General features: G+C 41.7%; 1 protein-coding gene across 1 annotated transcript in view; it reads right to left on the reverse strand.

Moving 5' to 3' along the window:
- PTPRG (protein tyrosine phosphatase receptor type G) overlaps window positions 1-19,044 on the reverse strand; it is a 390,724-nt gene that overhangs the window by 78,312 nt on the left and 293,368 nt on the right. Inside the window, exons 8-10 of the mRNA XM_030283424.4 lie at window positions 16,791-16,983; window positions 3,421-3,605; window positions 1,378-1,486 (exon numbers count right to left, since the gene is read on the reverse strand). Of these exons, the coding sequence (XP_030139284.3) occupies window positions 1,378-1,486; window positions 3,421-3,605; window positions 16,791-16,983 (487 nt within the window). The remainder of the gene's footprint in view (window positions 1-1,377; window positions 1,487-3,420; window positions 3,606-16,790; window positions 16,984-19,044) is intronic.

Raw genomic sequence — 19,044 nt, forward strand, 5'->3', positions numbered from 1 at the left:
AACTACAACTACATCTGATAAATCAGCCATTCGTCATCAACCTCTGATAAATGTTTTGAAGGCTCAAACATTATTAAACATTAAAAAAATTAACCTAGATTAATTTTCTAGGTTAGATATTGGATACAGCCAGAGATTAGAACAGCAGCTCCTTTTTGGGGACTTGTGGAAGGAATCACATCATCTACTCCTCCTGCAGATGTGTATAGCACTTCACCGCATTGAATATTGGGCTAGAGTATCCAAAGGATCTCCTACAGAGCTGCCAGTAATGATTTACTCCTAACTGTGATTAAACAGTTATTGTAGCCAAACTTCAAAGAATTTTCAATTCCATCATCTAGTAAAAGAGGTTGTAATAAGCAACACACGAGTTTCTAACTTCTGCCTGGCACTTAGAAGTGAAGTCTAAAACAGCGTGCTGAGGTACCAAGAACAGAGCTCCACGTGAGCTGTGACTTGGCCAGGACACTTCTGTGATCCTGCTCTCTCTGCCATGTCCACAGCTTGACATCCCTCAGACACTAAGTGCTAGCAGAGCAGGATCAAAACCTCCATACTTTCTGAAAATGACACTGAAAAATGCCCCTATTATTTTGTTCCATATACAGCATCAGATCCAAGTGACGACTCTTTGCTTCATTCGAAGGATTTAAACTTTTAACTCTCTGCTTGTTTCATTCTTCCATTACCCATTTTGAGGTTTATGCATCTATAAGCTAGAGTGGGAGGGAATGCTCTCATCAGAGGCAAAACTTGCCCTACTTAATAAAAAAATGTCATACTAAATTCCCAGGAAGGAGCAAAACTTTAGCACTTAAAAAAACCCTCTAAAATAATCAAGTTCTACCAAATCTCAGCTTTACCAGATTTCTCCAATAAACTTAAAAAGAAATGCATGACAAAGGATAGCTTATCATCTAGTTATTTTGATTTTCTTTAAATATGTATGTTTTGGAAATCTCTGACGTTGCATGCATGGTAAAATCTGGTTGTCTCCACATGTGGTTGTCAAGGTGGGACTGATCTCCTTTCCTCTTTACATAAAACATACACCGATCAGACTCACATTCTGTTATAGCTGCGCCTCTGATGCATAAATAGTCTCTGATGAATTTGTTTCAGAAAACTAGTACCAAGAAAATCTCTAAATTCTCCTAAAACCTGACAAAACTTGACAGTGAGAGGTGCAGACAAACCCTCCTCACTGGAAATGAGATTCAGATCAAGTCACCGGCCACAATATGAAATTAGGATTGTCTACATGCATTCAAATATCTTCTGAAATAACTTCACACCATATTGCACCCTGCAAAGAAAATATTAAACAAACAAAGAATAGTTCAATGTAAACATTTGTATGTGTTTTTTTATTACCTTGAAAGAGCATAGTCTGGCTAAAGTCACTACGCATTTCATTTCGGCAGACTGCTTGAACTCTGAACAGATAAAGGATGTCAGGTGAGACATGGCTAATGATGGCCTTCTGTTTAAAAAAAATAGATATTATTCAGTTTTTTACCCCCACAGTACTGTCCAAGATCAGTTTGAAATACATAAAGCATTGTGCTAACACAGAACATTTATGCCATGTAAGACAAGCTATATTTGTACACAGAAATATTCAGTGGTTCCCTGGAGAGGGCAAGACTGAAGGATAAAGGGATACACCCAGACACTGCTGACTTTGCCCAGGAGAAAGAAATGAACACATCCCAAATCTGTTCTTATGACAGTCTTCATGCCTCAATGTCTCTGCTCTCCTCAGAAAAACTTAAAACCCAAGTCATTCACCTTTTACAGCAATTATAATAAGATTTTTTAGGTGGAGATGCATGACCCAAACACAGGATAAGCCTAGAAAAGTCACTGCATATTCAAACTGACTATTTTGCAACAAACTGGCTAGGGCAATTTGATGCTGGTGTGCTATGCAATACGATGGCTGAGCATCCTGGGCTGGGATATCCCTGCTTACTCCTAGACTTGAGAGTTGCCTTAGGCCATAATCACATCAGTTCACAGGAGGAGCTACATGAGACACTTGAAATCATTGTTATCTCTACAGCAAAACACTGTCCAGCTCTGACTCAAGATGGGACAGCCCAACTGTATCTGCCAGAACACTGAAAACAATCTCCACTTTCCTCTGAAAATGGGTTTCCTCTTCTCTTGCCCCTAAAATAGACTAAGATGTCATTGCTTTTTTAACCCAAAGCTCTGCTGAACAGCACAAGCTCTCACTGCAATTTATTTCCAAGTTATCACTCCATCACATCCCTTGCACTTGTAATTATTTCTTTTACATAAAACAGGATGCTTTCACAGTGCCCACCTCATTTTTGTTGATTAAGGCTCTCCTCCTTATACCTGATTAAAAAATCTCCCTTAAGAGAGTGAAATTATGACAAGAGAGAGGTTACAATACATCATAACCTTGGGTGCCTTTCAGTGGATTCCTTTCTGATTTCATGAGGCAGATCATTCCCTAATGTGACCCAGATAACAATGTCTAGTGGGGAAATTGGAAATATAAATGGAAATGAAGTAAAAGAAGCTTCATCTAAGGGAATAAGAGAAGTATTATTGTATAACTGATTGAATGGGCCCAGAGGACTGTGTATTTGAAAAAAAAAATGGTAACAGTCATTAGGAATAACACTGTGCTGCTGCATTTTTCATGTGCATATACAATTACTGATTTCATTATTCTAGAGGCTTTCTTTGATTAACAATAAATGGAGGCCTTTCAAACCTGAATATGTCACTCTGGTTTTATATGCAGAGAATGTTAAGGACCAGTACAATACTTGCTTCCACTTACAAGAATGACAAGCAGATGAAATCCTAAATGGAGGAGATAGAGCAGTGTTTCCATCTGTGCTGGAACTGTCTTGCTCTTCTCTCTTTTTCTCACACTGCCAGATGTAGGCAGTGCTTGTACAGGGCCACTCCAAAATAATCTTCAAGCCCTGACTATGCAACTCCTGCCTCTGGCAGCACTTGCTGCCAGAAATTGCTCCAAAGTCTGCAAGGGGCTATGCACAGTGAAAAGCCTGAGCCCACGAACAGATTTTGGGGGATCAGACTTTTAATGTGAAAATCTGTAAGTTGAACTCAAGCCAAAAGGTATTCAGAGCCTCACCATTTCCTGAGCCAGCTGCTTCTCAGCAACACTACATGAAAAAGTGTCTGCAGATTCAGTCCTTCATGCACTCACAGAAACTGTAAATTCACACTCCAGTGTTTGGGTAGCCTGTTCAGCTAATGCTGAACACTTCAATAGCAATTCATCGTGGGCCAAACACCAGCCTGCTTATAAGGTAATGACTGCTTTCCTCCTCTACCTCCTTCTACCAAGAAAATAACAATATAAGGATAGCTTGATACATATGTCTGGGGTTGATGCTGTGCTTTTACCAGATCCTTGTCACTATCCTTGGTGAAAGTCTTCTCCTTTTCATCTTCATTTTTAGTCCAGCTGTATGAGATCATGTAGTTCATGATCGGAGGGTGGTAAATGGTTTCTGGTTGGTTCCAGGTTACCAGGAGTGCTGTCCTGTTCACAGGCTGCACTTTCATGTTGACTGGAGGAGTGCTACAAGCTGAAAAACAGAAGGAGAAAAGATGAAGCTCTTCTAAATAACTGAGAGAAAACAAACAGAACAAACAGTGCCTCACTCTAAGAGCTATGTTTTTTTCTTTAATGTCCTGGCCTACAGTAACAGCTTAGACTGCAATCCACTGAGACCAATGGGATTTAATACCACCTGCAGCTGCTTTCTGCTCTCCTGAGTAAAGTGAATGAGAGAATCCATTCTCTGCAGGCAGGTTGCTTAGCTCTCGACTTAATTCTCAGTCCTGACATTTGCACCTACTCTTTAACTTGGTGACTTAAGAGCTCTGCACTGGAACATTAAGAAATACAGTAGAGCTGATCCACAGCTTCCCTCATCTCCACCCTCCTGCTGTTTAGGGGTAAATATCCCAATGTATTCTGCATGCCCTGAAAAGAGTTGAAACCACTGAAAATGTGGCACTATTGGGTCAGTAAATGTTCTCCTGTTAACCTAGTACATTTTTGCAGTTATTTTATACTCTTGTTACATATCTTTAAAGTTGCTCAACAGTTTGTCAGTAATGTATCACCAACACAGGGAAGAGTGGCTCCTTGATGGCCTTGGTCATCTCCTCTGAGCAGGCAGAGGAACCCCCAAGGAGCTCTGCCTTCCTAACCTGCCTGCAACATGGAGGCACAAGTCACTTCTCAGCCATGCTTCATTCAGTGGGGACATCAGCTTAACCTCTGAGAAAAAACACGGCTTCTGCTTCCAGCAGTACCAAACCCAAAGCTCTGCAGGGCAGACCAAGCCCAGGCACAAATGCAGCCCGGCCCCTGGAGGAGTGGGGTGTGCACAGTCCCCTCGCAGTGTGGAGGAAACTTTTCAAAGAGCTGCCATGGAAAGGTCCCAGTGGGGATGCACAACACTAGATGGCACTCACATGCTGTGGGAAAACTGCATCATTCCCTTCCCAGATATGAAGAGTTTAGTTTTTTGTTTTTTTTTTTCCCAAGCTTTAAAAATCACATTTAAAATACCCAATTCAGGGCAGATTCTCACATTCTCTTTCTCAGTGTAAACCCTGAACCAAGGAAAATCACTTGCAATGATACCTAAGGACATGTGCCATGGCAAAGGAGCTGATCTCTTCTGGCAAAGTGTCACCTAGCCCATCAGGCTGACACTGTTTGCAGAATTATTTTTCCCAGTATGACTTTTCCTCTTAAAGGCAACACATTGAGCTTGTTTGCACTCTGCAGGTATGTGACTGCATGTATATTTGGCCATTGTTTCACTTCTAAAGAGTCCTGGCAATACTGAAGGGGAAATATGTCTATTCCTATTCCTGGACTTGCAGAATGGCCAAGCAGCACTGCTGTTATATTACTGAAATAGCTACAGTTCTTAAATAAAAATGATTAAATGCTTTAAACACCAGTATTACCAGTACAATAGAAAAATACCTGTCAAATGCATTTGTGCAGTTATAACTCACATTTTGTACCTAGCTGAACAAGACAACATGAATTGGAGAAATATGCTTGGCCAGGAAATATTTTTGATATTTGCTCTTGCCATGAGGGGTGACAATCCTGCAGTTTTGCAGTAGATCCTTCTGCTCAACCCAGAAGGATGATCCAGCAAAACAAACAAACCCAACAGTACCTGAAAGCATTGGATAAATGAATTTGAGTTTCTACTGACACCAAGCTGAAGGGATCAAAGCAGAATTCTGCTGTCAGTGCCACAAAGCCAGAAGCCACACCATGGCTTCCCTCTGGTTCCCTCCTGGCCCCTCCCAAAGCACAGCATGAAGGTGGCCAGGACCTGGATGAGATGGGACAGCCAAAATCCACCTGTGTTGTCACTACTTACAGAGCTCCCTGATCCTTGGTATGCCTCTCCATGCTCACCTCTTTCTGCTGAGATGGTCAGATCAATTCTCCCTGACATCACTGTTTATTGATAACTGCACCAATAAATCATAACTGCCCTCTTTGACGCCCTTTGTCATCACAGAATTACACTTCAAAGTGCCAGGCCAGCCTTTATCGCTCCACCTAATCAAATCCCATCAGAGACAGAGCCCAGGGTGAAGCACTACCCAGACCTAAAACTCTCACCCAGTCCTTGTCCTCTAGGAGGACATGCAGAGATTTATACATTTAAAGTAATCATGCATCAAATTGTTTTAGAAATAATTCAAGCAGGTAACCTTCCTGAGAGACAGAGAGATGTACCTTAATGGCAGCAGCCCTCTGAGCGGTGTCTGGCCAGCTGCTTTTCACACAAGGACCCCAAGCCACCCCAGGGAGAGGGGACAGCCATGTCCCCCGTGCTGTGCCACTCCCTGGATGCCATTTGGAGCATCAGTGATGCCACAGAAATGGGCATTTCCCAAGGATAAAGAGGAGACCCACAGGCTCAGAGTCAGGAACCCTTCCCTGACCCTGCACCCGGATCCAAGAAGGTCATGAGCACTTCTAATCCCCTGAGTGACTCTGATGACTTCACTGAGGACAAGCCTCATTCACACCAGCTAAAACAAGGCTGAATTTACAATACTCTGATTTCTCAGTAAATGTTACAAAATTATGACTTAGGATGGCTTGGTTCAATTTACTCCAAGGCAAAGAGCAGTATCTGGAAAACCTGAAGTAATTTAGTGTTAACCGACCTTTTCTGTTCAACTGCATTTTTTTAAAACAGCTTATGAATGGGCAAAAAAGAAATATATTTTTTAAATAAAATGAAACATATGGTTTTATTAATTTAACTAAACCTTCTTAGGACACAATGGAATAAAGAAACATTTGATCCTATAATTCAATTTGATGATTTAATTAATGTGATACATAATAACATAGGGAATGTCTGAAAGGCAAGGAAAAAAAGTCCAATGATTTGACCATCTATAAAACAACTGGCATTTCCCAGAGATCTAATTTTTCTTTCAATACTCTCTGTGCCTTGGATTTTTCAAAGAAGATTAAAAGAATCACAGGCTAAAGGACCTCTACTGATTTTGCAAAATGTGCAGCTGAAGAAGAGATAGAAATGCAGGAAGAGGTTGGGACAGAGAAGGAGAAGTTTAATCAGGACACACTAAAGAGAAGCACAAGCTTTTCTTTTTCTTTTTATTTTTTTTTAACAAAACCAGGCTTAATAATAATAAAAAAAAAGCCTGTAAATTCATGATTTCTAGAGGAAAAAAAAAAAAAAAAGACCCAAAACCAACAACCAGCATTATTTCACACTGAAATAGCATCTCAGCTAATTTTAGAAAAAAATATTACTAGTGCTCTGTTTAAAATTCAGATCCTGAGGGATATTAAAATATTGTGGGGGCTTTCAGGATGTCTTTCTGTGGCGTGTGCAATCCTGAGCAGATACCTGCATAGGTCTGGCAGGACACCAAAGCCACTGTGTCCTGGGCTAGCAGCCCCATGCCAAGAGTTGTGGAGACAGAAACTCCCAGCTGGGACAACCAGGCCACATCTCAGAGGCACCGAACGGGCAAGAGCCTTGGCAGTACCATGGTCATGCCCCACTGCAGGCACAGACATACCCTGGACCTCTTGGACAGAAAAAACACCCTCACCTTCCTGTCAGGGATGACCTGAAGTGGGAGAACCTGGCGAACAAGGCAGCTCCTGCCTTCTGGAAAAGTCCCAAAGAGGCAGGAGCATTGCACAGCTGCATCTGGAGGATGCCCCTCTGACCCAGCTCAGGCAGCCTCAGGGGCTCTCCCAGCTGCTGGCCATGTGTGGGGCTGCCCAGCAGTTTCACCCAGGCTTTTCTCTGCATTTCAGCCACTGGGGAAGGCAGGGGGAATCTTGGCCAGCCTCATCTTCCAGGGCTCACTCAAGCCTGGACAAAACCTGTTTGCCACTGGCAGACAAATGCAGCATGCTGACACAGTCATAAGCACTGGGCAGGCCAGCCATACAGCAGAGAATGATTTTCTCCATGTTAAAAACATTCCAGTGGGCTGGAACAAACAAAATTAATTTAACAACTCTGCATTCATCTCTCCCATAATTTGATTTGTATGTTGTATTTGGCTACGTAACCTCGACGAGGCTTTCCTAACTGAAAGCCTGATAAAGCTTAATCCAAAAGCTCCTGGCAGCTCCATTTCAGTGAGTGGAAAGACAAAAAAAGGGACCTATTGCTTTGCAAAAATTAATTGCTGATACTAAGACACACCCATGAATGCAGAAATGGCATGTAAGAGAATATTGCAGCTTTTTAAAATTAATATTGTTCCTTAAAAGCAGCCTGCATTTCTCTTTCAAAGACAGAAATGCAACACCAGCCAAACTTTCTGGGTTTCATCATGCTTTTTGCATATGCTACCTGTGGTTATGAAAAGACCTATTTAGGGAAACTTTGTGAGAGTGCAAGAAATGTGTATTCAGTTATGGCTTGTATACTTTCTCCCTGTAAAACAGGTCTTCACATGATGAATCTAGTTGCACTGGGCTCAGCGGGATTTATAAAATCCTCTAAAAATGTTCTAAGTTAGCTTGTCCATGCATAAAAATGTCACCACTTTAAAGGCAGTTATTTCTAGCTGTGCTATGCCCTCCTTTGAAAAATCCCACTCTCTACCTCCTGCTGAATGTCTCAGCAATGCAAAACTGCTGTTCCTCTCCTTGGTGCCGTGGGATACACGTTGTGTGCTGAAGCCCCGACAATTTTCAGCACAGAAAAGCAACGTGACAGTGAGATCCTGAATCCCTTGTGGGGACATGGGTATCTTCTAAGGCAATTCATAGCTGGAAGGGGAAACAGCAGCACCAGGATGTGCCCATAGCACGTTACTGGCTCAGAGCTGCTCAGGGGTAACTAAGTGGTAACTCAGTGCCTCTAGGAGGCAGCTCCTGGCTGTAAGGTGAGAGAGGCCTCACTTCTTTTTCTTACTAGTCTGGATATGCAGCATGATTCATTCAACAGGATGAGTGGCAGGGAACAGTGTCTCTCCCTTACAAAACAGGAGCACAAAGGAAGGGAGTTGGGGCATTTCTTCCCCCATGCTCAGTACAAGAGAAACTGAGAGGTCAGTATGGGGGTTCCATGTCTTTCTTTGCCACAGGGGCAACACTTTGTTGGCCAAACTCCTGGGGGAGAGAGGGTGTTTCCTTCCCCTCTGCTCCAGCCCTGCAGGAGCCAGGGCCAGTCCTGCAGCACAGATGCACCACTTCTGCTGCAATGATACCCAACTCAGCTACAGGCATCCCAGATGATTTCAGAGAGCCTGCAAGCTGTGGTCAGTGCCTGTGCCACTGCCAAAACACTGCACCAAGTTCATTCAGCCCTGTCACCCCAGGAATCCAGCTGCAGACAAGAGCTAAGCAATGTCACCGTGAGAAAAGGGAAGAAAAATACTTTCAACTACATCTATACCTATATACACACACATATATATTCCTTGTCATTATTAGATCCTAAAAACTTCAAATAAACCCTGAAATGCAAAAATATGGGTTATGCTACAGTGAGAAAACTCTCACTTGCTTTCAGTGCCATGGTGAGGGAAGTGATAGAGGGGCAGATTCAGTAATTGAACTGGTGTGACTCAGTGGAGGTGCTCAGGAAGAGACTCCGAATCCATAATGAACAAGAGCATGTTTTGGGCTGTCAGATTCAATCCCAGAGTTCAGCAAGGGCTGTGCTCCCAAAGGATAACAAATAAACTATGAAGATCATATGCAGAGACAACACAGGTTTAAATATATCAGAAAGGGCTAAGAGGCATACTTATAACATTTTCCCTCTTCTTTTGCTAAATGTTTGCAGTTTTTCAGCTTTGCTTTAGTGTACATTGTTGACTTCTCAGAGTGCTTATAAATGACATTATTAATACATAAGGATAATTGCTTTAAAGAGTAGCACATATTTTTCCTTTACCTTTGCCTGCACTTTGCCAGCAGGCATTGGCAGGCTCCAGAGCATGCTGTACACACAAATATTTGTGTTGATCTACTTCAATCCACAGGCAGAATGTAGCTAGGAGACAGACTATTTATCTTCCCTGCTCTTACCTTCCACTATGCTTCAAACAGACAGGGCTGTTTCTTGAGGTGTGAGGCACAGACCCCACACTTGTTTAATGAGCCCTGTGAAATAACCTCATAAGCAAATGGGCACATGGGTCCCTCTGACAGAGAGCATCTGGACAAGCTGGAGTTTGCCCCTCTGTTGCTGGCCCATTTCCCAAAGTGCACACACAACCAGCATTTGGATTAATACCTGTATGTCTTTTTAGCACCTAAATTTCCATGGCATCACAGCAACAGATCCTGTTTTACTGAAAGGCATGGCCTGTGTGTTTGCACCTAAGTATTTCACATCTTTCACAAATCCTGTTTCTACAGTTGTGGTCTGAGCCCTCAGCAGTGCAGACCAGATGCCATGCTGGGCTAAACTGATGTCCAACAAGGACCTGCCCTGCAAGTTTTGTGTTTGTATTGCACACATCCAGGTGTGCACACAGAGGGTGACTCGTGTTTCAAATGTACACCTGTGCCCTTATTTACACAGTGTGTTTGTGCCACACGTGTGATCACATGCAGTGGCACAAACAGTATCAATGGGGAGAAAGAAGGATTTTCTGCCAGAAGGACACATTTTTGCTCTGTTAGCCAAGCTGACCTTTCCAATGTTCTAGTGAGGGCTGTTTAGCCTGGAGAGCATAGGAAGGACACAGCAATAGGGCTGGTAGAGCCTCCCAGTACATGCCTGTGGGATGCCCAAAATTAGATAAGGCAAGCAGCTTTCATAGTTTCTGGATGCTTTTTAAAAGATGAGCTGCAGGGACTCATGGTTCAAACTAAAATTAGTACTTCTGTGGGCTGAACAGCTGGGCCAGCAGGTAGGCAGTGCAGAAAGGAATTCCCTCCAGGTGTAAATGGAATAAATCATCAAGCTCAGCTATTCCAGGTTTAGTGGCAGCTGTGAACCCAAACCACACCTACACTTTTACATGGAATTCCTCTTGCTCTGTTGGTTTGGACCCTTTATAATCTCTGAAGAAGTGTAAGTAGTGACTTAGTGCTTACTAATAAATCTATTGATAAATTGTTCACTACATTCAGGCCCAGACACACACCCTCCTCACATTACAACCACACAGAAGTTACTACAGGTGTAAAATAGAACCTCACAGAACAGAGCCATTGCAAGGGAAGCATGAGGTCTGTGTCAGGTTTAAGTACCACATCTTTTTGTATCTGATTCCTCCTCAAAATGGGTCAGTTTTTTTAATGAAAAGCTTTGTGTTCCACCTGACCTGAAACTGTCTGGAAGGCAGAAGTCTCTCCTGCTTTTGCAGGACACTCTCCAAGACAACTGCAAACACGAGGACCCAGCCAGCGCTGCAGTGCAAGACAGGGCTGAGGTGGAAGGGATGCAATATGCAGAAGGAACACACTGATTTCTGCCTAAAATGTGCATTCAGCAGCCACTTGAGGCTCCAAAAGAGACTCTTGCAGCTGCAGGTGAGTACTTTTACCTGGAGCACTACGGCAGTGGCCGATGGGCAGGCCTGCAGCACAAAGATGCAGGACAAGCAATGAGCAGGACAAGGTCACCATTCTCAAGTGTGACCAAGCCAGGCTGCTACACCAACAGAAGTCCTAATGATGACACATGAATTCATTTGCACCAAACCTAGTGGGGTGCTGAGCTGATTAGAGTGGAATAGAACTGGGAAATTATAACTTCCATAGCAAAATCAAAAAGCAAATAGGAGAAGCCCAGTTGTCCAAGAAAATGAGGAGTTATTAATCCATGAAGAAATCTTCCAAGATTCTTTCAAAGGACAAAAAGAATCAATGCTAATGGTAAACATACTGTAAATTAACTTTAAAAGGTTTTTGTTTGTTTCCCTTCCATTCCCCCTCTGATATTTAAATAAAATAAATAGCTAAATTTTGCTTTAGCCATCCTGAGTTAAATTTTCAATAATGAATCATTTTAAATTCACCTTCACTTTATTGTTGTTTTGGATATGTTACATATTACTATAGAGTATTTTGAATATTTTAGGTTTGACTAAAACATAAAAATTACATTCTACAAGAGTAAAACTTCTCTGCCTAAGACTCCTTCTGGACTCCCAGAGAGAACCTGAGGGCATGAAGAGACTGCAAAGTTGTTTTGAGACAGTTTTCATAAAACATGGGCATTTAGAAAGCAAAACCAAATTACTGGAAGTAATAACAAAGGCTATAAATGAGACAAATAACTTGTTCTCATTCAGAAACACTGCTGCCAATGCTCTAGACTATCTGCCTCCAAGTGTTGATGTCAGTGCACTGAATCTCTGCACCTTTGGATGCTGCTGCAGGGGAGGTGCACTCCAATGCTCTGCAGAAAGGCAACACCTTTACAGAAGGCTGTAGTCTCATTTCTGACACCAGGAGCCATGAAATGGTGAATAAGAACTAAACTGCTTTGCTTGAGCAGAGCACTACTTTTGGCTGCAGGTGAGCAATGCTTCCAGCACAAGGCTTGCAGGGAGGAAAATCCAAGTATCTTCTATCCATGTTTTAATGGCATTAAGTTAAAAGGACTTCCAAACTGTGAATTACTACCACATAACAAAAACCAGTAAGGAAAACTATCACTTGTACAGTACTAGAGAAATGTCCCAGATGTTAATTTAGAGTCCAAAGCTAAATTTTACTGGAGTGAATTTATGACTGCTCATTATTTAACTTATCCTAGGATCATAATTACAGATGGTACTTTGAGGCGAAATCCCACTGATGGGAAACAGCATCATTTGAGACTCCAGCAAAGAGTAATCAGACACCTTTGGGAAAGTAATCAGGCATCTGTGAAAGTAAACTCTGATGTCAAGAGCCCCTCACATGGGATGCTTGTTTAAGTGTTGCAAGGCATGCAGCACATTTAATGAGTAGAAAGGTTAAAGGGTTTGTTTGAGTGTTAAAAAAAATATCAAGAAACAACATTAGATGAAATCAGCAGCAAAATAAAATGGGCAAGTATTGTTGCACATGGGGTACTTCCTGAGACAAGGAAATGAAACACCTTTTCCTCCTGAGTTTCCATGCCTACACCTTTACTAAAGCAGGTAATGTTTTGTAAATATAGTTCTGCTTGATGGGACAACATGTGAAAGTCGTAAGAATCCCTGTCAGACCCAGATCCTTGAACTGGATGGACTTTTATGTAAGAATTCTGTTTGTCCCTGAAGAGCAATGTACACTATTAAAGCAATAAATAATTAGCAATCCCTGTACCAGAGCTGCTTGAAAGCAGCCCAGGAGCTGCAGGAGCACAATATATGATGTGACAGTGCAACACAGTCCTGAGCCACAGAGGACAGGCCAGAGAAGAAAGGAAGCAATTTTAACAGAGATTGTCTTGTCCAAAAAGTCAGACACTGCCACAGGCACTGATAATTACACTATCTGATTAATCCTTTACAAATGCATTCTTGGCTTAGAATGTCTGTACAGAGAATCTCTAACTTTTCAAAACTTTACATAAATTAGTACTGCAACATGGCTGAGCCCTCATGTTAAATGATGATCTGCCACATTTAGCAGTATGATCCACTGTATAGCTTGGATCTCTGAAAGTTTCATCTTCTTAAATGGTATCACTGTACAAGGGTTTATTATCAACCCACCAGCTGTTAAAATTACATAACTGAACAGAATTTAACCTGGATGGTGTATTTCAGAAATAAAATCTTTCAACATCATCTGTATGGTTTTTTGAAATAGTTCCAGGGTCAACTTAAAAATTAAGCTCGGCTCCTGGGCTCTGATTCAGCAAAGGTCTTATGCATATGCTTTTATACTAGGCATACAAGCAGTCCTCAAGAGAACTGTTTTAAATTAGTTTTTGCCAATAGGAGGAAGCAATGAGATAATGGAAAAAAGGAAAACTCTTTATGTTAAACTCTGACACAAAAGAAAATCTGGAGTTTTCACTTGTAAATGAAAAATTAGTCCAAATAAGCTGAAGTATTTCACCATCTTGTATTCTGATGATTGAAAACAATGCCTCTCTCTTCATTGCCTCTTTCAAATTAAAACAAGAGAAAGGACAGTAACTGCAAAGCAAAAGGCTGGTAACATTCACACTGGTGAACAAACTGGATCCAAGAGCACTGACCTAAAACAGTCTTTCCCAGAAGACCTTTTGTTCCAAATGCCACCACTTTTTGGGCTTTGCTAAGGAAATACTCAGAGGACTGGTATAGAGAGAGAAAGTTTTCCTCCAATGTATCTGCAGGTTATGCTACTGGTCACAGTTCTGTGACCTGAGATAGCTTTAATAGCTGAGAGGAAAGACATTCCTCTTTGGTCCCAAACTGTTCAAAATGGCACATTTGCCAATGGACCACTGCTTTGTGTTGATCTGAAATTCCCTATTCACCAGGGAATTCTGAAAATTATTCTGAACGTTATGCAAATTGTTCTGGGCACATTTTCCTCCAGAATAAGAAAGGCTTACATAATGAATGCTATGCTGTTTTCCAGATTAGCAATACTACCCACAGACTTAATCGAGTGTGACAGAGGAAACAAATTGCAAAAATTCACACCGACAAACATACCCAAACTTACCCTGCAGAGCTGAAGACCATCACAAACCATATCACCTTGCAGCAAGTAAAAGACACATTTTCGTGACCATGCCTTTTCCTCCAACACACAAATCAGGAACAGGGAGGGCAGACAAGAGTCAACATGTGACAGCCATTGGTCACATTGCCTAATGCAATATGGAAAGCACTGAGGTGCAACCAGGAGGTATGCAGAAGAATCTGCATAAAAGAAATTTGTAATGCTAACCTTTCACTCTTCTATACTTGTATGCAAGACTGTCTGTCTGGAAAGCACTTCATCCACTCTGTTCCTCAGTTCTTTTGCATGAATGACACTGTATAAAGTGGCACTATATTTACTAGCTGAATAAACAACAGGTTTTGCTTTCACTCAAGTATTATGACTTCAACTCATTTTATTTATATGTCAGTGGTTCAGAATGTGCAGTGGACCGGGCACATCATCGCTGCTCACCTTTGTCAAAAAAGGGGCCAGAAACATCCATGTTGTTATATTTCTGGACAGCTATATCTCATCCCTGTAACCTTTGGAGGATATACTACATTTTGTGTTAGCAACACTGCACCAACCTATTTATCTTAAGTTCATGGAAAAAATGGACCTATTTTCAGTATCCCCCGATGTGCACATAACCCAGAAAGTGACAGGCTAACAGAGCTGGTACAAAACAACTGGCTGCCCAGCCATTAGCCTCCTAGAGCAAAAGCTGAGGGGGAGGAAGAAATCACCAACTCCAGCCTCATCCCTGCCATTAGATGGCACACTGAATGTTGTCAGACCATGAGAAATGCATGTTTCTCACCTGAGGGTCTCTCATGTCACAGATTCAAATTCCCAGGCAGGCACAGACACAGAGCATTGGGGTACTTGAACATAATGGCAGAGGACGCAGAGAGAACCTGCTCAGGAAACCAGTCCCCAGGAACCAAACCACATAAACATGGACTAATGGTTGTGCTGGCTCACCTCATGATAACTAAGCCATGTGTGCTTGGTTCCTAAAGATCAAAGTCATGGTGAGTCTCTCTGGTTATTCAAGGTGCTCCTTTGGTCTTGACAGCTCCAAACTCAAGATCAGCCCATTAACTAGAGACCTTAGTGTTTGTAATGCTCTGACAAAATTGTAGGTTTCAGTTATTTACTATGGTGCTGAAAACCACCCCAAGATTCTTTATAATCTTAAAAACAATCCAGCAAGATAAGGAATATGCAGGCATGTGGCCAAAGCAGTTAAATCTCCTTGAATGTTGTACCATTGTACCTTGGCTACACTCAAAAACTAGTCAGTTTTGTCACTTTTAGCATAATGTAACTCATTAACTTTCATCACTGTTCTGGGTAAATAATATGTACAGAGGATATAACTGAAGAAATTACTGACACATGTTGCTGTTACAACACTGATTGAAAACTACAGGCCAGAGCATCCGAGCGTAGCAGAATTTCTTCATTCCCAAGATCTCCTTCTCACTTCTGATGCAAATTCCCTGTCCCAAGGCTGCCCTGTACATGAGGTTTGTGTATGTGTATATTATATATATATAGATAAGCACGCTCAGAGAATAATGAGCCCTGAGAAATACACTCTCCCAGCACTCTCTTGGGAAGGTGAGGTTGCTGAACGCAGCTGTTTTCATGATTCACATCCTCTAAAACCTGTACTTTCTGTGCCTGGCCAGGTGAAAATGCCAGGTAAAAAAGGGAAGTTTGTAAATCTGCTTAGCTGTTTCCTTCTGTCAAACTGCCCCTCTATTCTTTACCTCTACTGGTGAAGTAGAGGTTAAACAGCAAGCACTTTGCAAGACTCAAGGCTGAAAAGTACATGTGATTTCTTATACCTATAAATAACAGCAGTTGGTAAAATAAAGGCAAATAAAAGCAGTAAATTATATTTATTTCTAGTCTTATTTTATCCAGAACACATTTCTCTCAGGATTTCTGATGTGCTCCTCTAGCCAGGGCTGCCTGTGCCAGTGTTGGGAACCTCCCTCAAGCTCATTAGCCGGTGTCTGAGAGAAGCAAGCACCAGCTGCTCTACAAAAAGGCACATGAAACACTCCAGCAAGATGTTAGAAAATCACCTGCCTAAAAGGAAGAGATTATTTTCCTCCTGTCACCATTACCAACAGACTGATGCAAACGTTGAATTAAAAGGTTGGCAGTTTTTCAGAAGACTTGTTACTGGAGAAATGAAACCCATAACCACATCTGGGTACTCTTCTATTCAAACACCCAATGCCCCAGTGTTAATGGGGCTGAAATTTTACCTCTGACCTTGGCCCTCCGGTTTTCCCTTTTTGTCTGGCATCTCCACGACCCTACAGCCAGTTGGCAGAACCAGGGACATTGCCAGTTTGAGATTCATATTTTGTGGCTTTGAGACCCACATATTCTAAGGATGTATTGTCACGACACCTTGTGACAGCAAATTCTACAGATATTTGCAGCATAAGCAGAATTAGTTCATTTATTGATGCTTACCAACAAGGAATGCCTGCACAACCTGCATTATTTCTTTAGTAGCTCACAGCTGTTCTTGACACCATTTGATGACAAAGTAGACAGAAAAAAATTCTCCTATTAGTCAAGTGTAAAATTCTAAAGTATAATCTACCTTTGGAAGCTTCTGTGCCAAGTGGATTTTCCAAGATGTCTGTCATATCTTGGTTCCAAGCATCCTTCACAGCAGACTTGGATACCTTCCTGTTATTCAGGCGTTGCTGGGGTCGGAAGTTATTCCTCAGGTACTCCACGGACTTGACATGGTCCTGCTGCTCAGTGGTGAAGATGGAGTAAAATGCCTCCAGCTGGTTGCAGCCATCATGGCAGGGGAGAGAAGGGATGTTAATTAGAAAAACAATGTCATGAAATCTGGGTGGCTGATAAGACAGCAAAATGGAAGGAAGTAAAATGTTGATGGCAAGACTGATTAAAGCACATGGGAAGTCAGACTGCCCACTGAAATTATTGCCAGCCACCTTATCTCAGCACAGGGCTTATCCTGCCCAACATGGGAGAAGGCCTTCTAGAACCTGTGGACATCTGTCACTGGCAAAGAAACATTTGTCCTTAAGATCCCTTTCGTGTGTGACACAGCCTTGCCAAACCCTCCTCATTGCTGGCATAATTTTGTTTCACAGTGTCGCGTCAAAAAGTGCTTCCAGGTCATTCCACACCGAGAGCTTTCTTCAGGATAAGGCAATATTTCCTTATCTCTGAATACCTTACGAAGTTTAGTTGCCAGGCTAAGCTTCACAGCCAGCTCGTGCAGCACTTTTAGGCACAGCTAGCATTTACTCTTCTGGGAATAAGTTTCTTCTGTTGGATTCAGATCTGAGCTATTTATAAGAAAATGTATTAACCTGTAAGAAAGAACTGTAATTGGAAAACTTTTCTGTTACTTTGTATCTTAAGTGTTTCTTAGAAAAAAAAATTCTAGCAAACTAAGGAGAAAATATTTTCAGCTAATGTTTTTCTCCCAGCTATCAAGGTAACAGCATTTACTGTTACCTTGTTATCATTCAGGACAAAAACTAGAATTAGTTATGTTGCTGCTGGAAAGACTGAGCAAGACAGAGCAGAGAAGGAATCAGTCTTGATATTGTTTTCATCGCATCAGTTACACATATTGATAGTATGGATTTTGGGAGCACAGAATCTGGCCCAGGAATCAAAAAAGGGACTTGAGTAACATTCATAGCTTAATGACAAGTCACTGAAACTAACACACTTTTCATTAAATGTGTCTGCTGTAAAAGCTCTGGAGAAGCATGTGAGCCCCAAATCTTAAAACAGGAAGAGTTATCATGGCAGCCTCAGTTGATAAAGCTGATAAAAATAATCAAAGAAGTGTGTAACAGAGCAGTTAAGCACCATCCACTGACTCATGAGGCACCCATTACCATTCTTTAATTTCCCTTCAAACCAGTATCTGAGCCCCCTTCAGCAGAGGGACAGCAGGGGATGAGCAGGGAGGGGTGAGCACCAATGACCAGTTCCCATTGCAGGCAGGGAGCTCAGGTGCCACTTCCAGAGCTCAGGTGCTGTTTCCAGTCTTGCAGGCGTGGATGATGGGATTTGAATTGTATTTTTTCCCTGCATCTTATAGGAATGCCTTATTTCCAGGTTCTCAACCCAATTCTGTTTCTGATTCTTTCAAAGAAACACCTTGAAATATTTCAAAGCCCATTTCCTAATTAGTAGCAGGACCCTCTCAAAAGCATAGGAGGATGGATTAAAAAAGGGGTAAAAGGACTGACTTACACTTTTGTCTTAAAGAGAACCCCCACAACAGATGATCCTGCTACACCCTTCTAATACAAGCACAGATCATAACTCTTGTGCTTATTTACATACTTTTTGCACTCCATGCACTGGAAGCAGTTTTGATGAAGCCAGTTAACAGGGCTTAAGGTGACTTTATAAAAGCTCAAGAACTTGGGTAGTAACTCCTTCTCTGAAGTCAAGTCTCTAGGCTTAGACATCTGTGACATTAATTGAATTTTTAAACTTTCAGAGAGAACTTTTAAAATATTTTCTCCTGCCATGCTACCTTGGGGAGGTATAATTGCATTTTAACAACTGCCAATTCAAACATGATTTTTAACCTTCCACTTTTTATGTGTTGAAGTATATATAAGCCATTTCAACCTCACTTTCACTATAAAAATATTATCTACGACAAATGAGAAATTAATTTATCTATAGCTGCCAGGAAAAAAAAAATTAGAGGATCTGCAGTCAAGGAGCTACATTCATGCTCTTCAAGGAGTACAAGAGCTCCTGTTCAGAAAAAGAAATTAAAAGCTCTTGTAAGACTATTGTAGATACAGGGAAACCTGATCTAAAACTCTGAGTCATGCAATTAC

The sequence above is a fragment of the Taeniopygia guttata genome, chromosome 12 (genome assembly GCF_048771995.1).
Source record: "Taeniopygia guttata chromosome 12, bTaeGut7.mat, whole genome shotgun sequence".
Taxonomy (NCBI): domain Eukaryota; kingdom Metazoa; phylum Chordata; class Aves; order Passeriformes; family Estrildidae; genus Taeniopygia; species Taeniopygia guttata.